Genomic DNA, 21,596 nt, shown 5'->3' with positions numbered 1-21,596 from the left:
TTAGTTGGTTCATTTTTCAATTCTTGATCATTATCACCTGCGAAAAATCAAAATGGAACAAACGACCAAGAAATCATGTTTAGAAAGTGGAAAAAACGTCGATTTAGGATGATTTTGAACTACCTATTGATGAACCAGTGAAACCAGTAACTAGGAACGCAAAAGTGAACAGTTGAATCATTAAGAATTTCTTCATTGTTATTCTTTTGAATTACAATTAGCTTGAATCTCAGATATTCTTGGAAAGTAAAAATAGAAAGTCTCGAATTTTGCTGTACTCAAAGAGAGTAACGATTACAGATTGGAAACTAGTGGTGTTTTCATATCTTTATTTTTGGAATTCACGTTGGCACCGAGTTTAATGAAGAGTTTGGCCACGTTCACGTTATCTAGAATGGATAAAAATCGAATGAGTGTTTTGTGTTTAAAAGGAAGTGTTTTTAGCCAATTACGCCATTGTGCAGCCACATGAAGTGGTGTATTTCCAAATTCATTTTTACTATTGACGTCGGCGCCGTGTTCGATGTGAATTGCAAAAGGAACCGAATCAAAAGATTGTTTGTGTTAGAGTATGAATGTTTAAGAAATTAACCTTATACAATTAATTACCTCAAAATGAGACAAAATTAAACAAAATAAAAAACAAGTTTGAGCAAGAGATTATTTTTCATAATTACTAGTGTTCAGTTACTAATTAACAAGTACCATTATGTGCGGCGTAGTTTAGTGGCGTTGATCCATCATTATCTGTAGTATTGACTTTGAAGTCTTTTCCAATGAGTAACGTAAGAACATTTAAAGCTCCTGAATGAAAAGTGATACATATTTGAATGGTGAATATATTTGCTTATACATTTGCGAATATTCGGGAGAGTGTACCATTTTCAGCAGCTAAATGGAGCGGACTTCTTCCTTTATCCAATAATGATGACAATGGAGCATTTTCTGTGATTAGATGTTCGATTCCATTGACGTCATCTAAATGAAAATCGATAGTTAGTGCTTCACCATGAACGTGCGACGATAGAACGAAATTCATTATTTATCATTTTCGATTGCTTTTTCCAATGTACTCTTCCAATCTTTATTTTTATCGCCTGTAAACAGTCACATCGAGATCACATGAATAAATCAAGATATACACAGTTTAAAATTTACGCCCGACTTTAGACGGAATTTCGGCTGGTATACGGTCTCAGTCTATATTTCGCCCAAAACTTCAACTAAAAATCTACTTTCAGGCGTATACTACATGGGCTGAAAAGTCTTTGGCCTGATACAGAAATAACGAAAATACTGCCAAATCCACATTAGTTTTAGATAAAACCATCCTTAACTAGAACTCAGTCAAAATTTGAGCCAAATCGGATGATCAGTTTGCGAGTTGTACCCATACCATGTAAAGGCCTCAAAAATGGCCAAATTTTCGCAGATGGCTTTCGAATAATGCTGAACTCCCGCAACCCAAAGCTAAAATATATAGTTTGAACACCTTAAATGGATTGGGGAGGACTAAATCTAGAAAATTTAGTCGACGGCTAAGCAAGTTGTAGCATAAAACGTAAAATTTTGCCATCACTTCAATAGATTTGTGAGTTCAAGAAATCTCGTGAAGGAAAGCATTCATCTCTACGTCAGATATCGACCATTTACTCCGAATGTATCAATTGTTTCGGCGTAAAAATTATAGATGATATTCTTCTAACATCATTTTTAACTTTTCCAGACATTAAATGATGAATATATTATTTACATATCAGGTAACAGCGTCAGAAACCGCCAGAAGCCGTCAAAGTGATCATTTGCGGCCCTTTTCGTTTCAAGCCATTTTTAAGCACAATTTTGATTATATTCTTGACTCCTATATATTTGATTGAATAGAAAGGACATTAATTCCCATGTATCAAAGCAAAAACATGCAATGATTTCCCTTTTATGGCTCCAAAGAGGGCCGCAAATCTGAACAAAGTTGGGATTTTTGCTCAATTATCGAAAATGCGGTACGATTTTTTCGATTGAATTTTTCATACAAGAATTTCTGTGCAAACTGGAATCTATGGCCTAAGATAGTAGGCCCATGGTATTGGAAGTTTAATATTGGGTCAATTCGAAAGTTTCCGCCGTTTTTTTTGTCTAAAAATACATTTATTGCAAAATAAATTGAAAATGTACATTAACCAATGTATTCGCCATCGTTAGCTATGACTTCCCGCCATCTTTCTGGCAGCTTGTGGATTCCTCGCTTGAAGAAGTCCTCGTCTTTTGAGGTTATGTAGTCATCAACCCATTTTCGCACTTCTTCCTCATTTTGAAAGCGTACTTCAGACAGGGCAATCTGCATCGATCGAAATAGATAGTAGTCGCAAGGAGCAAGGTCTGGAGAGTACGCGGGCTGATCAAGCCGATCCCAACCGAGCTGCTCTACCTCATTTTTAACGATTGTTGCACGATGTGGCTTAGCGTTGTCATCGTGGAACAAAACATTGTGGTGTTTTCGAGCTATTAATGGCCGTTTTTCATCCAATGCATGAGCCAAATCATTCAATTAGCGTAGATAGCGTTCTTTATTAATCGTTTGATCTGGTTTTAGTAGCTCATAATACACGACTCCTTTCATATCCCACCAGATGCACAGCATAACCTTATCGCAATGAATATCTCGTTTTGGCTGGGATGGCGCCGGTTGGCCGGGATCAACATACGCTACTTTACGCTTGGGGTTTTCGTAATGAACCCACTTTTCATCGCCGGTAACAATCCGATACAAAAAACTGTTTCTTTTGTGCTCTGCAAGATGTTTTGTGCATATTGCGATTCGTGCTTGAAGTTGCTCTTCAGACAGTTGATGTGGAACGCATTTTCCCAGCTTCCGAATCTTTCCCATGGCGTGCAAATGTCTGAAAATGGTTGTTTGGCCGACGTTTAACTGCAATGCAAGTTCTTTTTGCGTTTGGGTTGGGTCTTCATCCAATAATGCTTGCAAATCGACATCTTCAATCGCTTCTGGCCGACCTGAACGTTCTTTGTCTTTCAAGTCAAAATCACCACTTTTGAATCGATGAAACCATTCTCTGCAGCTTCGTTCCGATGGAGCTTGCTCGCCATAAGTATCTGACAGCATTCGATGAGCTTCAGCGGCAGTTTTCTTCGAATCAAATAAGAAAAGAAGGGCCCCTCGAAAAAACACCTTATCACGATCCATTTTCAATCGATTCAAAAACAATGACGCAGAACGAAAAATGAATCTTTCTGCTCTGAGTTAGATTGCTAAATGTCACATCTACAAAATGCAATTGGATTCACTTGTCAAGCTACGCTCAGTTACAAGTGGCGACATTTAAATGTCAACGGCGGAAACTTTCGAATTGACCCAATACAATAAAAGTTTTGGGTCATCCGATATCATATCGTGGATAATTTTGTTGATATCTCTTAAAACCACCAATTTTGAGCATTTTTGAGGTTTGTCAACAAAATGGCTCGTAAAACGACGTCTGAATTAAATATCTTCACACATTCAGGTTATTTTCAATGCTTAAGGGATACCGTAAAGTAACTCCAATATGGATTTGATTTTTCTAATAATTATGTCTTTGAAATGTAAGCGCGAAACCGTCACAAGACGCTGTAACTCGCAAACTGATCATCCGATTTGGCTCAAATTTTGACTGAGTTCTAGTTAAGGATGGTTTTATCTAAAACTAATGTGGATTTGGCAGTATTTTCGTTATTTCTGTATCAGGCCAAAGACTTTTCAGCCCATGTAGTATTCGTCGGAAATACTAGGCGAAAAAACGGCTGGAATACAACTTACTGGGAGGAATATCAACCGAGAGCGTCAGTGTATACTAGCCGGAATTCCGTCTATATTCAGGCGTAAATTTTAAACAGTGTAATCAAAATTAGGAGAAAAAAATCGAAATACTTAGAATTACCTGTAGGTAAACCAGCAAATCCTGCTATCAGGAAAGCAAATACGAAAACACTCAGTGGCAGCATCACAAATTGTCTCATTTTGTGTTTCTTTTTTGAACCTAATTTCTCCAAGAAAATAAATTTACACAAAAATTATTCGTAATTTGCACCTTCCGGATGAATTATATTTATTACAATTATTAACTTTTAATCGTTTTTAATTGAACAACACAAACTGTGATGACGATCGTTGATCGCTAACAACTAGAGCATCGATGACACATTCAACAGGTTTCATTTCATTTGGACCACGTTTTGATTTCAATACAAGCTTATGTAAATATGTTGTGGAAGAGTGATATGATCTACTCGGCTGCTTCACTCAAACAGAGCAAAACCATTCCGATATCGTTTCAATAGGTAGGGACTAGGGAGTCGGATAATTGAAATTTCGTCCAAAAAAATGAAAAAACCGTCCAAAATTTTTATAAAATCGTCCAAAAAATATTACAAAAATGGAAGAATTTTTGGTCGATTTTTTCATTTTTTTTGGCCGGTTTTGAACAAAAAATTATAAAAACGTCCAAATCTGTTTTCGTCTCTAACTCTGAAATTAGAATTTCGTCCAAAATTATTCGAAATTCGTCCAAAATATTGAGAAAATCATCCAAAATATTTCTCTCCATACACTAATTCATTATATGTTATCAGTACGTGTAAAATCTGTTATCAATACATAGGGGTCTGGCCAGACCACATGTACCAAACCGAAGTATATTCGTTTTGATGTCCTTATATGTATCCTTCTATGACACGGATCCTTAATTTTTATTCCAAAATGCATAAAAAGAATATCCAGGAAAAATCAAGAAGTTTGAAGGCTCTAGCTCAATCCGAACCATGCTAAAATTAAAATCCAAAACGAAAAAAGTCTGGCCAGACCCATGTGCCAAACGGAGGGTTAAATCTAATTTTTTACAAAAAAATGAATATTTATATTGAATTCACACGTTTTCTACACTCGAAGAAAGCAGATTCGACAGATTGATGCCACCGATTTGGTGGCAATCGTTCTTAAAAGAAGTAAAGTCACAAGAACTAACCAAACAGTACAATTTACAAACTAAAACTGTGATCACGATCACTATCCGTCAACAACTGAAGCATCGATGACTGGGACAACAAGTTTTATTTCGCTTGGACCACGAATATTCTTTTCAAAATGAATTCAACTAATTTAAAATTTCGTTCTGGTAGAATGATATGATCAAGAATTTAAAGTTTATATTCAAGCGAGATAAAACCGTTTGCTAAATTAGCATGCAGTTGGGAGAAAAATGTTTATGGCGTTATTAATGACGAAATTTATTCAATGTTAGCAAAAATCGATACGAATTATTTATTCTGATCTGAATGAAAATTCTGCAATCGGATGTATCCAGCCAAAATTTAAGCTCTGTTCAAATTAAATGTCAACGACACATTAATATTGTATACAAAACGGTGCATCTTTTATGACCAAGTTCAATGGTCTATAGCTGCAATTCATTGAAAAACAAAATATATGCAAAGATCCAACACGTTATAGGAAACATATGGTTGTAATCAAATGTTGACACATTTGCTATCAGTTTGAATAAAATTTTGCGAATAAAAGGCAAAACATAGAAAAGCCAACGCCAAAACAGTACTTAAATCTGTTACACGCAAATACCGGTTTCAAGTTCCTGTTTCTACGTACTTTGCCAAGATTTGCCTCTTATTCTCAAATATATACACAAGTTTCGGTAAACAACCCACTTTTGTCACGAGAAGAACACGTTTGATTGAATATGCTTGTAATTGAAAATGTTTTTTTTTCGCTCTACTATTTTTCAATCTTATTAAATCTGCGAGCGGATGTGAGCCAGATAAGCCACATTCGACAACATCCGCTGTAGAGTCAAATTGGCGATTCGTTTGACCTCAAATTTATAGAAAAGTCTCATGAAATTCTTCACTTACATAAAGCGTTCATTAATACTGAAACACTCAGTTCGAATGACGAAGTTAAGTCGGACGTTTTATGCTCACTTCCATAAAAGGCACAAGCACAATAAAAAAAATGAAGCTCACGATTATTCTGGTGTTGTTTTTAGTTAATTTTTGTGATTCAAATGATTTCCAATGTGTTCAACTCACTGACACAATGGAATCGGTCGCGTTTTATTGTGAAAATTTCAACGGAACTTTGCCCGCAAATTGTTCAACCACGTATCTGTACTCCATTGGCTATTTGGATCAATCGAAAGTAGCACGATTGAAGATCGGTGGCTGTGACAACGACAAAATTGCACAAATCATTGCTGATTTTAAAAATATACGTTCATTGGACATTTCCTGCTCCAATCTTCGATCATTGACTTTATTCGATGTAACACTCGAGCATTTGCGAGCATTCAACGCCTCGCATAATCAGCTAACTGAAGATCCAGTCGATATTTGGACAAAAATGCCTCGCGTTATGGACGTCGATTTTTCATACAATAATTTCAAGGTCCAGAGCTTACCTCAATCAATAATCAAAATAGATTTATCACACAACAATATGCAGTACATTGACAGCTACAATTCCACATATCTTCCGAATTTGGAATTCATTGACTTGAGTCACAATCAACTAAAGAGAATTTTTCATCAGGATATATTTTCAAAGGCGAAAAATTTAAAAAAGCTACGATTGGAGGATAATCAATATGAATATTTCGATGGAAAGTTTCTACAGTTGCTGGAAAGAGATGTTGAAATGCATTTTTCATGGCAAAATATCATCTATTTTGAAATACAGAAAAACATTGGGAAACCAATTCGTGTTGTTTTAAACAACGAAGAAGGAATTTGGCCATCAACCGATGGAAATCACACCGAATTCCATTGCAGTGAAGGAAGCTTTGACAGCATATTCATATTCAGCATCATCGACAACCACATCGAAAATCCAAGCGATTTGCTTCGTTGTCTGACACCGTCACTTGGAAGATTGACTTTAATCGGTGAATTCACTGAAAAGTTAAGCTCCACGTCACTTGAACCGTTTATCAATCTTTACTTTTTGACTCTGAATGGCGCGAAATCGATGGAATTCGACTTGAGCTCCATTAAAAACGCCAACCGTATCTACACACTCGATATTTCGAACAACAACTTGAAGGAAATTCGGAATGTATCGTTGTTGAAGCAACTACCGATGATTTACTACTTCAATGTTGCTGGAAATCAATTGAAAAACACACCTGACCTAATCCAATACATCAGAGGACAAGATTCTCGGTTATATTTGAATGGAAATCACGTTGGAAAACTGGACGCGATCACATTCGAAAACGTCGATGTAGGCGAGTTGTATTTAAAAAATACGAATCTTTCAATCGACGATCTGAAGCCGTTTGAACCACTCGAAAGATTGCGGAAACTAGATATTTCTTTTAACAATTTGGAAAATGTTAATTTTTCAGTGCCATCGACGGCTTTCAAAGATTTAGTCCACTTTTCTGCTGCTCATTGTAACATCACAAACGCTTCAGAATTGATTAAACTTCTTGGTCTACCAATTGCATCGCTCGATTTATCAGTAAATGACTTGAAAACATTGAATGCCACCATATTTAAAGACTTTATCAATTTGCAAACTCTCAATTTGAGCAGAACAAACTTAGTCGAAATTGACTTTGGCATTTTTCGACACTCAAACTACCTCCAAGAAGCGGACTTTTCTTACAACACGATTCAGCGTGTAAGCGTTTCTTCACCAGCAACTTATTTGGGCATTCTTTACTTGGATAACAATCAGTTAACAGACGTTGAACCATTTACAACATTGAACTTTCCGAAATTGTGGAAGATGTCAGTATCAAAAAACCAAATTCCTTGCACCGCATTGGCAGAACTCACGCTCACTTGGCCGGATCTGAAATTTGTCGATAATCCTTCCGAACAAAGACACAGCGATTGCTCAAGTGTGGTTAGGCTAATAAACAACTTGGGTTTTGTCGGAACTTTCATTTCAAAATGGCTATAGTTTTAGAAAGAATACTGAACTTGAAATGAATTGTATTCTTCAATGGAATCATTGATTTTTAAATAAAATTTCATCAACAGCTTGAGCTTGTTTAAAAATCGATGTCTCATTTTTGAATTTATTCTGTGCGGAAAAGGCACATTAATATTTTTTGTACAGATTCATAGAACGGAAATATCCAAGGTATGGCCTATCTATAGTATCTAAATATATATATTGTATATATCAGTGCTGTCCAACTTGTTTTCTGCTGTGGCCAAAATAGTGGCCCTGAGATCAAGCCGGTGGCCACTTTTTCAATCAATGAGAAAAAACCCAAAAATGTCGATAAACATTTGATGTTTCTTTATTCAATCATTAATGAGATCGTCGACAACTTTTATTTTCGGTCAATTCAGTTAAATTGGGCTTGGATTCACAAAGTTCGCAACGAATTTCCGATTCTAAATTTTCCTAAGATCTGCACTGCGGAGTTTGTATTTGTCTTGGTAAAATATCTTTGAGCACCAAAAAGTTACAATTTAATAGCAATCGCTTCCACAATGCATCACTCATTTCATTTGGCAAATGAGTTTCTTCATTTATTAGCGAAATATCAAACTCCAAGTGAGTTTTCTTTGTATTGAAAAGATCGGACAAATTTTGAAATTTCATTTTGATTGAAAAGAAATGGATTTTTCAAAAACTTGAATGCCAAATGAAATTTTTTTAAATCCGAAAATCGTGAATCGAATGCTTTAATCAAAATATTGAGATACTGAAAAAAAATGTCTGTGTCGTAGCCGAGCTCGAATTCTTCACTGAATTGGTTTGAATGAAAGCGAATGACGAACTCGACAGCATTGTTACATAAACAAGTCTCGACAAGATTCATCGACCGAATCCAATCAAAACAAATATGCTTGCATACAAAATTATTGCTTATTACACACTTTTGATGAAAAATTGAAATGAAGCTACAAACGAAAAAACAGCACCGTTTTTATGAAATGTTTATGTTAAATAGAGCGTTATTGAGAATTTTACAGTAGCGAATTTATTTCTATTGCTGCTCTTTGTTCGGTTCAGTTTATCAAATTCATGTTAAATCATTGAAAATTAAATATGATATATCATGGAAATCAAATCTTCTCGTGGCCACTTGAAATTGTCTCGGTGGCCAAATGTGGCCCAGTGGCCACCATGTTGGACAGCACTGGTATATATGATGCGGTTGAAATGAAAATGAGACTTTCGTCCCTCAATACACAGATACGAAACAAAAATAAAGCAATCCATTAAAATGGAACACGGAAAAGAAATCCGTAAGAATGAAACATAGCATGTGCCGTTTTAAGTATTTCGCTTTGCGGTGTTCCGTTTTGATAGATTTTTTGTCTGCAGTGTCGTTATGAACGAATCCTCTCGCATTGTTTCATATGAATGGATCTGTATCACATTGTTTCGTTACTCGAATATTTTTTCGTGTGTTTCATTTCAATTGATTCCCGAGCTATTGATGACGTCACTCGCATTTATCGCATGATGCAAATAAAGTGATAAGGAGCCCGAATTTCGATGTGGCGATAACACCAATGAATTGGGCAAAAAAATACTATATGAGAATCGAAAAAAAAAATTTAACTTTTTTTTGATTTTTGTCTGTTTCCGATCGTCCACATGGGAAGTTTGTATGAAAACCTCGGAGCGCCGGTGTTTTACCCTCATTTTTATACACATCAACAAAGCAGTCTGCTTCACCGTAGAAAAGAAGTGCGCAGTAAGGAAACAAGAACGTAGTGTTTTGGCAACGTGGCTTCACTAGTGATTATGAATGAATGTAATTTCTCGTTACATTTCTCATTACGTTCATTCATATTCTCTATAATGCAACGTTGCCGAAACTTGAACGTTCTTGTTCGTTACTGCGCTTTACTTTTCTACGGTGAAGCAGACTGCTTTGTTGATGTGTATAACAATACGGGTAAAACACCGGCGCTCCGAGGTTTTCATACAAACTTCCCATGTAGACGATCCGAAACAGGCAAAAATCGACAAAAAAGTTAAAAAAAAAATTTCGATTCTCATATAGTATTTTTTTTTGCCCAATCCATTGGTGGGCGATGACATATTTTCGAACATTTTATCAAATACTATATATATTTTACCTCTTGAAATGACAGATGGCGCTAATTTCTGTAATTTCTGCTGGAAATCGATTCTATCTAGTGTAAAACAGTCAAAATTCCACAATGGGGGTCTAAAATTTTGCCAATGGGTGTCGAAAAACAAGTGAAGACCTAAAAAAAAGGTCCTCACTTTTGAAAATCGATTATATCTAGTGTAAAATTTTCCAAATCGCTGGGGGGTCCACATTTTGGAATCCTAGAGGGGGGTCAAACCGGAATACCCCCCTTGCACACGTCTGCTGAATACACTCGATTTGTCTTACAACAACTTGAAGAACGTGAATTTAGCCCCAATTAAGATTAAGTCGCTCTACTTTGCTGGAAATGAATTGAGGGATATACAAAGCCTATTGGAGATTCCGTATCTCTATGAATTGTCTGTTTCAAAGAATCAAATACCATGTACAACTCAAGCGTAATTGGACGAATCTAAAATTTGTCAACAGTCCCTTCTAACAGAAACATGGCGATTGCTCAAGTGTATGCTTATAAAAAAAATTGTGTTTTTTTGGGAATTTTAATATCGAAATGGTTTTGAAGTAAATTTTGCTTCTGAAAATAGAAGCAATTTGGCTCGTTCTTTCTTATAAATATGTTGTTAGTATATTCTGTTTAATAAAGAAAAATTCATCGACACAAAATATTCTTTATCATCATTTACTCTTGATGCAAAAAATGTAAAATGATCCAAACTGAAAACCTTATCTGAAATCATTTTGTGGCTAAGTCCAAGGAGTTATCGTGTTTTCAAGCGGAAGCAGCTAGTATAAAAGTAGCATTTGATAACAAACGCTCTTGTTTAATTATCTAACTTCCATGTGCTTGCGAATTCAAGTTTGACCTCTAATTTATCAAAACAAGTCCGTCACTATTTGCTTACATGATATCGCTTGTGTGTTTGGAAACGCTCAGTTTGAAAAACGAAAGCAATTCAGCAACATGCAAAATTAATTGGTTATTGCGCTGTCCTAAAGAGAATATTTTACAAAATGAAGTTTTCGATCGCTTTTCTGTTGTTTTTAATAAAATTTTGTGATTCAAATGATTTCCAATGCGTTCACCTCACCGACGCAATGGAATCGGTCGAGTTTTACTGTGAAAATTTCAACGAAACTCTGCCTGTGAATTGTTCAACAACGTTTCTGTACTCAATTGGTCATTATGATAAATCGAAAGTGATACGATTGAAGATCGGTGGCTGTGACAAGGACAAAATTGCACAAATCATCGGTGACTTTAAAAATATACGTTCATTGGACATTTGTTGCTCCAATCTTCAATCATTGACTCCATTCGATGTAACACTCGATCATTTGCGAGCAATCAACGCCTCGCATAATCAGCTAACTGAAGATCCAAGCGATATTTGGACAAAAATGCCCCATGTGATGGATGTTGATTTCTCATATAATAATCTAATGAATATTTGGAGTTTGCCTATGTCTTCGATAGTCAGGATTGATTTATCGCATAACAACATCATTATGTACAATATAATAAAACATCCGCATTTGGAATATGTTGATTTAACAGACAATAAACTGCAAAGAATCGATCATGATGACATATTTGCAAAGGCGAACAATTTTAAAATGTTACGATTGGAGAATAATCGATACCAATATTTCGATGAGAAATTCCTGCAGTTGCTGAAGAGAGGTGTTCCGTTGCATTTTTCATGGAAATATGTAACTTTCTTTGAAATAGAAGAAAACATTGGGAAACCAATTCGTGTTATTTTAAACAAACAAGCGGAAGGGATTTGGTCGTCATCCGATGGAAACTTTACAGAGTTCCATTGCCACGAAGGAAGCTTTGACAATATCATCTCATTCAAATTCATTGGCAACCACATTGAAAACCCAAACGAAATGCTTCGTTGTTTGACATCGTCACTTCAACAATTGTTTTTAATTGAATGTCCGAGAATGAAAACGCAACTTCTTATCACAACACATATAAGTGAAACAAAAATAAAAAATTTATTGAAATGAAACAACACAATCGAATTTTTTTCAAAGTGTAACAACAAAAAAGATTTTTTTAAAGTGTAACATCGTTATGTTATTACACTTACTACATACCGATGTTACACTTTAAGAAAATCTTTTTTGTTGTTACACTTTGAAAAAATTCGATTGTGTTGTTTCATTTCAATAAATTTTTTATTTTTGTTTCACTTATATGTGTTGTGAATAGAAGTTGCGTTTTCATTCTCGGACATTCAATTGGAAATTTCACGGAAAAACTAACTTCTACATCACTTGAACCGTTCACCAATCTTTTCTTTTTGACTATAAATGGAGCGCAATCGATGGAATTCGATTTAAGCTCTATTAAAAGCCCGGAACTGCTTGAAAAACTCGATATTTCTGGGAATAACTTGAAAGAAATTTGTAGTGTGTTACTGCTGGCGAAATTTCCATCATCGTTCCTTTTAAGAGTAGATGAAAATCAACTGCAGAATGCACCCGAGCTAATCCATCACTTTAGATCAGAAATGTCAAGACTTCGCTTAAGTGGAAATTACGTGGGCCAATTGAATGCGTCCACATTCGAAAATGTCGATGTATACGAATTGCATTTAAAAAATACGAATCTTTCATTCGACAATCTTCGGCCGTTCGAACCGCTCAAAAATTTATTGAAACTGGATATTTCTTTCAATAACTTAGAGAAGACTAATTTTTCATCGCCCACAACGGTTTTCAAAAATTTAATTTACTTTTCTGCTGCTCATTGTAACATTGCAAACGCTTCGGAGTTGATTGAGCTTTTCGGACCACGAATTTGGTTTCTCGATCTATCTGGAAACCAAATTGGAACACTGAATGCCACCAAATTTGAGGAATTCATAAATCTGCAGACTTTGAATTTGAGCAGAACAAACCTAATCGAAATTGATATGAGTATTTTCCGATACTCGTATCACTTTATGGAAGCAGATTTTTCTTACAGCAAGCTGCAGCGTGTAAGTGTCTCTTCAGGAGCAACTTGTTTGAGTAAGCTTCATTTGAATGGCAATGAATTGACGGAAGTTGGACCTTTCACAAAAGTTAACTTTCCAAAACTGTGGGTATTGTCACTTTCCAAAAATGAAATTACATGCACTGCTATGGCCAAACTCATAATCGATAGTCCAGACATAGACTTCATTAATAATCCCTTCGAACAGAAACATGGCGATTGCTCAAGCGTTGTTAGGCTGATAAACAACTTGGGCTTTGTTGGAAATTTAATTTCGAAATTGTTTTAAGTGTTTTGGATTGCTCTGATTTTGTACAGAGAATGAAATTCATGGAATTGAAAAATGATAAAATCACGAATTAGTAGAAAACTAGATTAAATAGACCTACATTTTCTCAAATAAACATATCAAAGATAGTTTCGATTGCATTTTTATTGTAAAGAATCGCATAATGGATATTTTTAATCTATAGTTTGATGTTTCTAAGGTAAAACACACAACTACTCACAAATGGTTGTACTTGATTGGCTTATCTGTAATAGACACACATTTTGTTATCAAATGAACAATTTGTTCTGGTTTCAAGGGGATTTGAATATAAAAAAAGCGTGTGACAACCAACCAAATTTCCATTTGCTCCTAAATTTATCGAAAAAAAAAGATTCTGTTGAATCTAATGTTCTGATTCGTTCATTTCGACTGTATTGCTGATGTTATTAGCATTAGAGCATTTTCTAGCTTGGATTTCCAACTCACCGCAAATACTTTGGTTTGATCGCAAATGACTCTTCGAACAAAATGACTAATACTTGCTACATTTAAATCATTCCCTAAGATGTTCTTACGGAATGGGTGATTCTAGTTCAAGAAAGAGAAAAGAGAATAGGGAATAAAGTTAAAAAAGATCCATCTGCCATCGTCGGACTAATCTGAAACTGAAATGCGAACCGGTTTTGTTAAAACTGAAGTAATGAAAAAGCAAATTAGGAGAGAACAAATGTTAAGACTAACGAATAGCTTATATTAACAACCATTTTTTCGGAATAAGTGCTTTGAACAGCAGAGTTCATCAAGAATATAGATTTGCATTTCACTGAAATACGGAGAAAACACTAACGCAAAAGTAAATACAGTAACTATACAATATTTGACACCTACAGAATCCGTAACGTTCCAAGTATTGTATAGTTACTGTATTTGCTTTTGTGTTAGTGTTTTCTCTGTGAGCGATAACACGGAGGGAATTATTTTATGAACCAAATGAAATGAAAGCAGAAACAGACCCGTGCGAAAACCTGATTTCAGTTTTAAACGTATGTGTTTCAGTAAACATTTGGAATTCTTTCAAATTGTCGGATTATTGTTGAACAAATACCATAATTTTTCACTCATAGAGTAACTTGATTCTTTCCGAATTTTGTTACGATTCGTTTTTCAATCGATAGATTTCCGATTCAAACTGAAGTTTTTTCACCGAACCTCGGAAAGAAAAGCATTTAGTTTAAAGGAACAAAGATGTGCAAATCACGGCACTCAGCATCATCGTGTATCAACACACTGAACGTAGTAGTATAGGACGGTTTGTTTACGAAGAAAAAAATTGTTTATGAACAGACTCTTCCAGACCGTCCACTGACCATCTTCTGAGCACCTGCAAATCCAAAAAAAAATTCATTCAAACTTCTCATGTAGACGGTCGCAGGCAAAAATCGAACAAAAAAATTAAATTTTTTTTTCGATTTTTATATATATATATAGTATTGTGTCTGCCCAATCCATTGGTGTTATCGGCACATCGGAACTCGCGCTCCTTATCACCTAATTTGCACTCCAAAACCAAATCACAACCAAAACCACCATTAAAGTGAAACACGATTTCTATAGTCAACAGATATTTCACGATTCACTTTCAAGCGAACAGAATTTATGTTGCACTTTAAAAAAGCAAGAATATTGTGTTACGCTTATCCATAATAAGTGTGTTTTCCGGTTTTACCCCCCCTCTAGGATTCCAAAATGTGAGACCCCCCTCGAGCGATTTGGAAAATTTTACACTAGATATAATCGATTTTCAAAAGTGAGGACCTTTTTTTTAGGTCTTCACTTGTTTTTCGACACCCAGTGGCAAAATGTTAGACCCCAATTGTGGAATTTTGACTATTTTACACTAGATATAATCGATTTTCAAAAGTGAGGACCTTTTTTTAGGTCTTCACTTTTTTTTCGATACCCATTTATAAATTTTCACCCCCCCCCCCCTCTGGTAAAATCATTTTACCCCACTCTAGAATTTTTGACCTTGCACACGTCTGGGTTCAACTTTAGTCATTTTTATTCCCGACCACTCAATTTATTGGCATTATTTTATTTTTAATTTGTTGCGTGTGTTCGTTCCAGTTCAAATCATCATCAATGTTGAGCCCTGAATAGTTTATAATTTTTTCTCTTTTTATTAGACTATTTTTGAAGTTTATTCCTATATGAGTAGTTTGGAGCAAAAATTTAATACGGAAAAGTTGCGCGGAAAAATGTCGATGATGAATGAGCGGAAAAGGGATAGCTATATAGTAAACTGTATAGTAACTATAGTGAACTATATAGGTTTCGGCGTGTATTTTAAACCTGAATTTAATAAATTTAGTTCTTCTTCACTGAAATTCACATTTGATTTGTTTATCACGAAATCTGGTAGTGTTTCAGGTTCGAAAACTTCTTGAACTTCTTCAGGAGACCCTTTGAATTCGTTTGGTCTTCCCCGTGCGGTGCTGCCTTTTTTATACCATTCATCTACTAATAGCTGACACGTGAACTGCGATGAATAATTGTTGAAGTGTAGAATTTTACAGTTATGGAATTTACGAATTGAGGTCTACTAACACTATGCAACAAATTTCGAAAACGAAATTCTCCCAAATAGAGGAGATTCATTTCCAAGGTTTTTTTGGCCCACTTAATCCAAATCTGATACGGAAACCGCAATGAACGTATCTTGAAAACTAGACATGCCAGGACAAACTAACGCCAGATTTGGATTAAGTGGGCACAAAAAACGTTGTAAATAAGTTCCCTTCTCTGTGGTTGTTTCTTGTTGTTGCATAGTTTAATCATATTCATAGTGATGGGCATTATTTAGCCACCCGAATAAATACCGGGCATTTATCGGGTATTTACCCGAAGGACCCAAAAATGGGTATTTATGGGTATTTTTAAAATAGGTGATTTCTTTGAATTTTTGTTGAATTCAAATCAGATTATTCAAGTTTTAGCTGTTTTTGTACGATAATGTAGCGTAATATGCAAGTTGGACTCATTGGCACCGAAAAATAACTGCATATTCACACATTTGGTTGTGTTGCTCATGCACTGAATTTACTTTCCTCGAGCGAAAATTTTTCAAAGCAAAAAAAGTCACGAATAAAATAAAAATGCCACGTCCTGTATAGTTTATTCAGCCAAGAGCAACGTGAAATGGAGACCCATGTGACTCTTAAACTACCCTCTGAAACTCGATGGGTATACGAACTACAGGCTCTCGAATCGTTGATCGCAAAAAAAGGAATTTTACGGTTAATGGTAGTTGATCCAGATATTTCGGCCGATTTTGATTAAATAAACGCGAACGATGGAGAACCAGAAATTGAGAAAAATTTGAAGGACCCCACGAAATATTGAACACAATTGGAAACTGATGACGTAGATATTCATAAATCACATAAACTATTGAGTAATATGTTCGCAACAGTGGATTCGTTCGTCGAATTTTTTTAATGCTTGCAATAAAAAAATGCTGAAAAATCTGTTCAAGAGCGCAAATATAAAATAATGAAACCGATCATGATGGGTGCAGCATTAGTTTTATTGTTTTATCAGCCAAAAAAGTAAAACTCGACGAAGAAGCGGTGATGACTCAATTGATAAATTATCGAGTAAAAGCAAAAATTTGGGGCACGGACTTCGTTTGGGTCTCTTGTGCAAATGTTAGTCCGTTGGTTTGGTGAAAATCATTTTTTGGACATACAGCTCTTGATAAAATAGCAGAAAAAATTCTCACGATTTCATTGACTTCTACACAAACAGAGAGTACATTTGGTTCATTCACAGTGTGAATTTCAGACACAGAAGAGAAATCGTTTGACAACGGAAACATCGGGTATAATTATGTACATCGCACGAAACTATAAGTAGATGCAGGCTACAAGTAGAAAGCGAAAGAATGAAGAAGCAAGCACCAACACCAGTACCAGTTCAAAGCGAATGCGACATGATAAAAGTTCAGAAAAAAGTTAAGATGACAATTAAAATTAAATTTCTGTGTCTTTCATTCATATTATTACTTTTTACCAGTTTTTTTATTAAAATTCTGCTACTTTTTTGGCTATTTCGAAAATACCCATAAATAGCCAACAAATCGGATATTTACCCGGTATAAATGGGTATTTACCTAGGAAATTTACCCAAATTTAAATACCGGGTAAATTGCCCATCACTACATATTCAGACACTAAATGAGGCTCAATAATAAAATTCCTTTGATGGACACGTGTAGCTGATACAATTTGTGGAAATTGATAGAAAAAAATGGAATACGTCCGAAAACATTTTAAATTTAGATTACCTTGTTCGTAGTTTGGTTATTTTCGGCTGTTTCTAATTGTTTTAACACTTACTCATTGTTTCTTGTGTACATTTTTGTTCTCCAGCCTGATGATGCTCCTAACAAGAGCGAAACGTCGCACAATAAACGAATAATCATTTTCTAAAACGGCTTTAGCCCAACACACCACTTTTGTATTTATTCAGATGGAATGAAAAAACAACAGCTATACGTGTGCACCAAAGGAACTTGGTGTATGATCATAACTTTGACATTTTTTACCCTTTCTTTCGATTTTTGCCTGTGTGGCGGCCATCTACATGGGGAGTTTGTAAAAAAACCTCGTTAAAATATATCGCAATTATTTCGAGTAATCATATAACTGCGCATGGGCAAATGAAAAATAAAATGCATTTTTTTCAAATTTTCAAATTTATTCGGTTCTTGTGTTGAACATCAAATGACAAGAACAAAAAGAGAGATGGTATTTTTTTCAGGCGCCTAAAACCCCTTTTTTCAAGCCTTTATTCCTCTTCTTTGATTACGTCTCACCTTTGGCTTCCGGATCCAATCAAGCAACGGTGCAATCGGTTGAAAAATAATCGGTTTTCCAGAATAACGAATTAAGGTCATGCCCACGAGTTTATTATTCTTTTTTGAAATCATTGGACCTCCAAACGTAGCGGGAGCTCCCATGCTTTCATCTAAAGTGTAACACATCAAATGATTTGCATCAAATACAGCGCCCAATTTTGGTTTGCATTTGGCGCCATCCAAATACTTTGTATCATAACGCCTCGTTCTCATTGTTCCATCCAATACCACATCACTGTAGACAGTGACCATTTCGGACGGGTCATTCATTTTGTAATCTTTGTCCACCAAATCTATGCTGCCGACGTTATCGTTGAACTCTAACGGTTCTTTAAATGTAATCTTGGCAATGTCAAATGGCAATCCCGACAATGAGTATTTCTCATGAATTTCTATCTGGTCTTCAGTGACTTTAAGTTTTGTCGCATTTCTTGATAGTTTATTAACGGTGACATAGACATATGGGGCGCCGAGCACACCATGCGCACAGGTCAAAATCTCCGTTTTCGAAAAAATGATTGCATCAAATTGTAGTTGAGTATCTTCATCAGCATCGGCAAAATCTTCTTTGTAAGCAGTAAGAAATTCTGTAATAGAAAAACATCTCAGAATGAATATTTATGTTTATAAATCATTAAAAATCTCCACTTTTGTCTCTCCTCTATTTAAAATTTGAAAAAGTGACGTTAAAAACGGTTTGATTTAGTTCGAATTTCGAATGCACACTTACTTTCCGGTGCCGTTATTTCGGCTATAAATTTAGCTTCGTTAGGTGTAAGCGGAGGTGGAATTGGTTTCACGCTCTGAAATTAATGCGAAAAATGATTTGGTTTGCGTTGTTTGAGAATATACATTGGGGCATTGTGATTAGATACCTTTGGGTCACGAATAAAATCAAGAAATAGAGTAATTGGAAGGAACGCTCCGCGGCCACCTGTTGTTCCATTTATACCCATTGTTATCCCCACTATTTTGCTATTTGTTTTTGAAACGACTGGTCCACCCGAATCCCCAGGTGTAAGAATAGCGCCATCATTCGTAGCTTCACCAGTTGTAAAGTACAAAGTCTGACTTGACTTGAATGTGTTGGCTCGTTCGACATCAGATATATAGTTTGCATCGCAACGCCTCAATATCGATGGTCCGATGTTTTTCAACACGCCATATCCATAGGCAGTGACCACTTCTGATGGGTTATTCAATTTGTAATTCTTATCCACGAGTTCGATACTACCAACGGTATCGCTGAATTCTAACGGCGTTTTCAGTGTAATTTTGGCAATATCAAATGCACCAAAAATTAAATGACTATAATAAGGGTGATATACAAAGTTCTCTTTTTCGACTTTGATTTTAATTTTCTGGTTTGCATCTGATACAACTTTCGTACCAGCTACCACATAAACATATGGGGCGTCATACACACAATGGGCATTCGTGATAATTTCCGTTTTCGACAGAATAAATGCGGTACAAAAACTCGTCACTTTTCCATTGGGATCATTTGGATGGTCTTTGTATTCATGCAAATATTTTGTAATAAAATCGTTTCATTCTCAGTAAAAGCAATAATATTTAAAGAAAAAATGAACACACACACAAAATTGCTAGGGGGAAACCGCGAATTTTCATCTACAAAATTCGTTTCTATCATTCAGTTTTAATACCATCTGTATGTTAACTCAAATATTTGACAAAATCTATAATCCACTATGAACGATACTTCTGACCACCACAATGTGATGAATTTTCTGACAGTAAACCGACAGAAATGCATATTCGTTTAAATACACACAATTGAAAGTTATTAGTTACAGTGAAACGTTTCTAGAGAAAGTTCGAAAAATGTCACAGTTGTAAATACTATATTGTTTGAAAAAAATTATAAAATCTAGCATTATTTTCAATTTTCTAAAGCGTGGTCAGCTCCTAGCAAAATTGATAGAATATTTGAATTTTTCGGACAAAAATTCACACACAAAAAAATGAAAATGATTCTAAAGCAGACTTACTTGCGGGGATATGGATTCCAGCTACAAACTTTGCCTGTGACATGTTTTCAATCACTTCGCCTTTAAGAAGAGCTTGCGAGAAAAAGTTCTCTGTTCATTAGAAAAAAAGTTGAAATTTCGAATTGAATATTATAAAAGTCTGAAAACATCTTTTGGAATCATAAAAAGCTAGTTCGAAAACCAAAAATGTCTTACGTTTTCCTTGAAGTTCCTAGAAAAAGAAATTTCGTGTTAATTTTCAGTTCTACAGAAATATCGTGTTTTATTGGATAAAAGTGAAAATGATAAAGGGATAGAAAAAACTTACCGAAAATTCAACGATAAATAGCACCGAAAACAAACCATGTAGTAGATTCATTTTAATTTGCCAACCAAACAGAGTTTTAACCTATTGCACAATGATAGTAGAGAATTGTCTTGAACTTCTTCAGAAGATCCTTTGAATTCGTTTGGTCTTCTCCGTGCGGTGCTGCCTCTTTTATACCATTCATCTACTAATAGCTGAAACGTGAACTGCGATGAATAATTGTTGAAGTGTAGAATTTTACAGTTATGGAATTTACGAATTGAGGTCAACTAACTATGCAACAAGTTTCAAAAACGAAATTCTCAGAAAAAGAGGAAACTCATTTCCAAGGTTTTTTGGCCCACTTTATCCAAATCTGATACGGAAGCCGCAATAAACGTATCTTCAAAACTAGTCGTGCCAGGACAAACTAACGCTAGATTTGGATTAAGTGGGCCTAAAAAACATTGGAAATAAGTTCTCTTCTCTGTGGTTGTTTCTTGTTGTTGCATAGTGTAATCATATTCAGACACTAAATGAAGCTCAATAGCAAAATTCCTTTGATGGATACGTGCAGCTAATACAATTGGTGGAAATTGATAGAAAAAATGGAATACGTTCGAAAACATTTTAAATTCAGATGTAACTGGTTCGTAATTTGGTTATTTTCGGCTGTTTCTAATTGTTTTAACACTTACTCATTGTTTCTTGTGTACATTTTTTTTCTCCAGCCTGATGATGCTCCTAATAAGAGCGAAACGTCGCACAATAAACGAATAATCATTTTCGAAAACGGCTTTAGCCCAACACACCACTTTTATGTTTGTTCAGATGGATTGAAAAAACAACAGCTATACGTGTGCATCAAAAGAATTTAGTGCATGTGATGCTGGAGTGCACAGTGATGATATGAATTTACTTTAAGAGTACTTTTTGTTCAATTCGTGATGAAGGTCATACATATGTACATGTATATGTGTTGTTGATTATAAAAATGGGATT

General features: G+C 35.2%; 2 protein-coding genes across 2 annotated transcripts; one reads left to right on the top strand and one right to left on the bottom strand.

Moving 5' to 3' along the window:
• The first annotated feature begins 6,103 nt into the window (after positions 1-6,103).
• Positions 6,104-7,972, top strand: LOC129568558 (toll-like receptor 8). Its single transcript, XM_055446609.1, has one exon. The coding sequence runs from the start codon at positions 6,104-6,106 to the stop codon at positions 7,970-7,972; it is 1,869 nt and encodes a 622-aa protein (XP_055302584.1).
• A 5,636-nt stretch (positions 7,973-13,608) lies between these two features.
• On the bottom strand, positions 13,609-20,514 carry LOC129568557 (uncharacterized). Its single transcript, XM_055446607.1, has 7 exons — positions 20,504-20,514; positions 20,309-20,398; positions 19,172-19,809; positions 19,027-19,099; positions 18,255-18,883; positions 13,865-13,966; positions 13,609-13,641 (listed from the first exon to the last, which is right to left on the bottom strand). Exons 2-7 carry the CDS (start codon positions 20,349-20,351, stop codon positions 13,609-13,611), a joined length of 1,518 nt encoding a protein of 505 aa, XP_055302582.1. The 5' UTR covers positions 20,352-20,398; positions 20,504-20,514.
• Positions 20,515-21,596: the final 1,082 nt, after the last annotated feature.

The sequence above is a fragment of the Sitodiplosis mosellana genome, unplaced genomic scaffold (genome assembly GCF_009176505.1).
Source record: "Sitodiplosis mosellana isolate CC-2019 unplaced genomic scaffold, AAFC_SMos_1.0 Smas_scaffold_20, whole genome shotgun sequence".
Classification (NCBI taxonomy): domain Eukaryota; kingdom Metazoa; phylum Arthropoda; class Insecta; order Diptera; family Cecidomyiidae; genus Sitodiplosis; species Sitodiplosis mosellana.
Note: the sequence above shows the minus strand (reverse complement) of the source record. Positions and strands in the feature narration are given on the sequence as shown.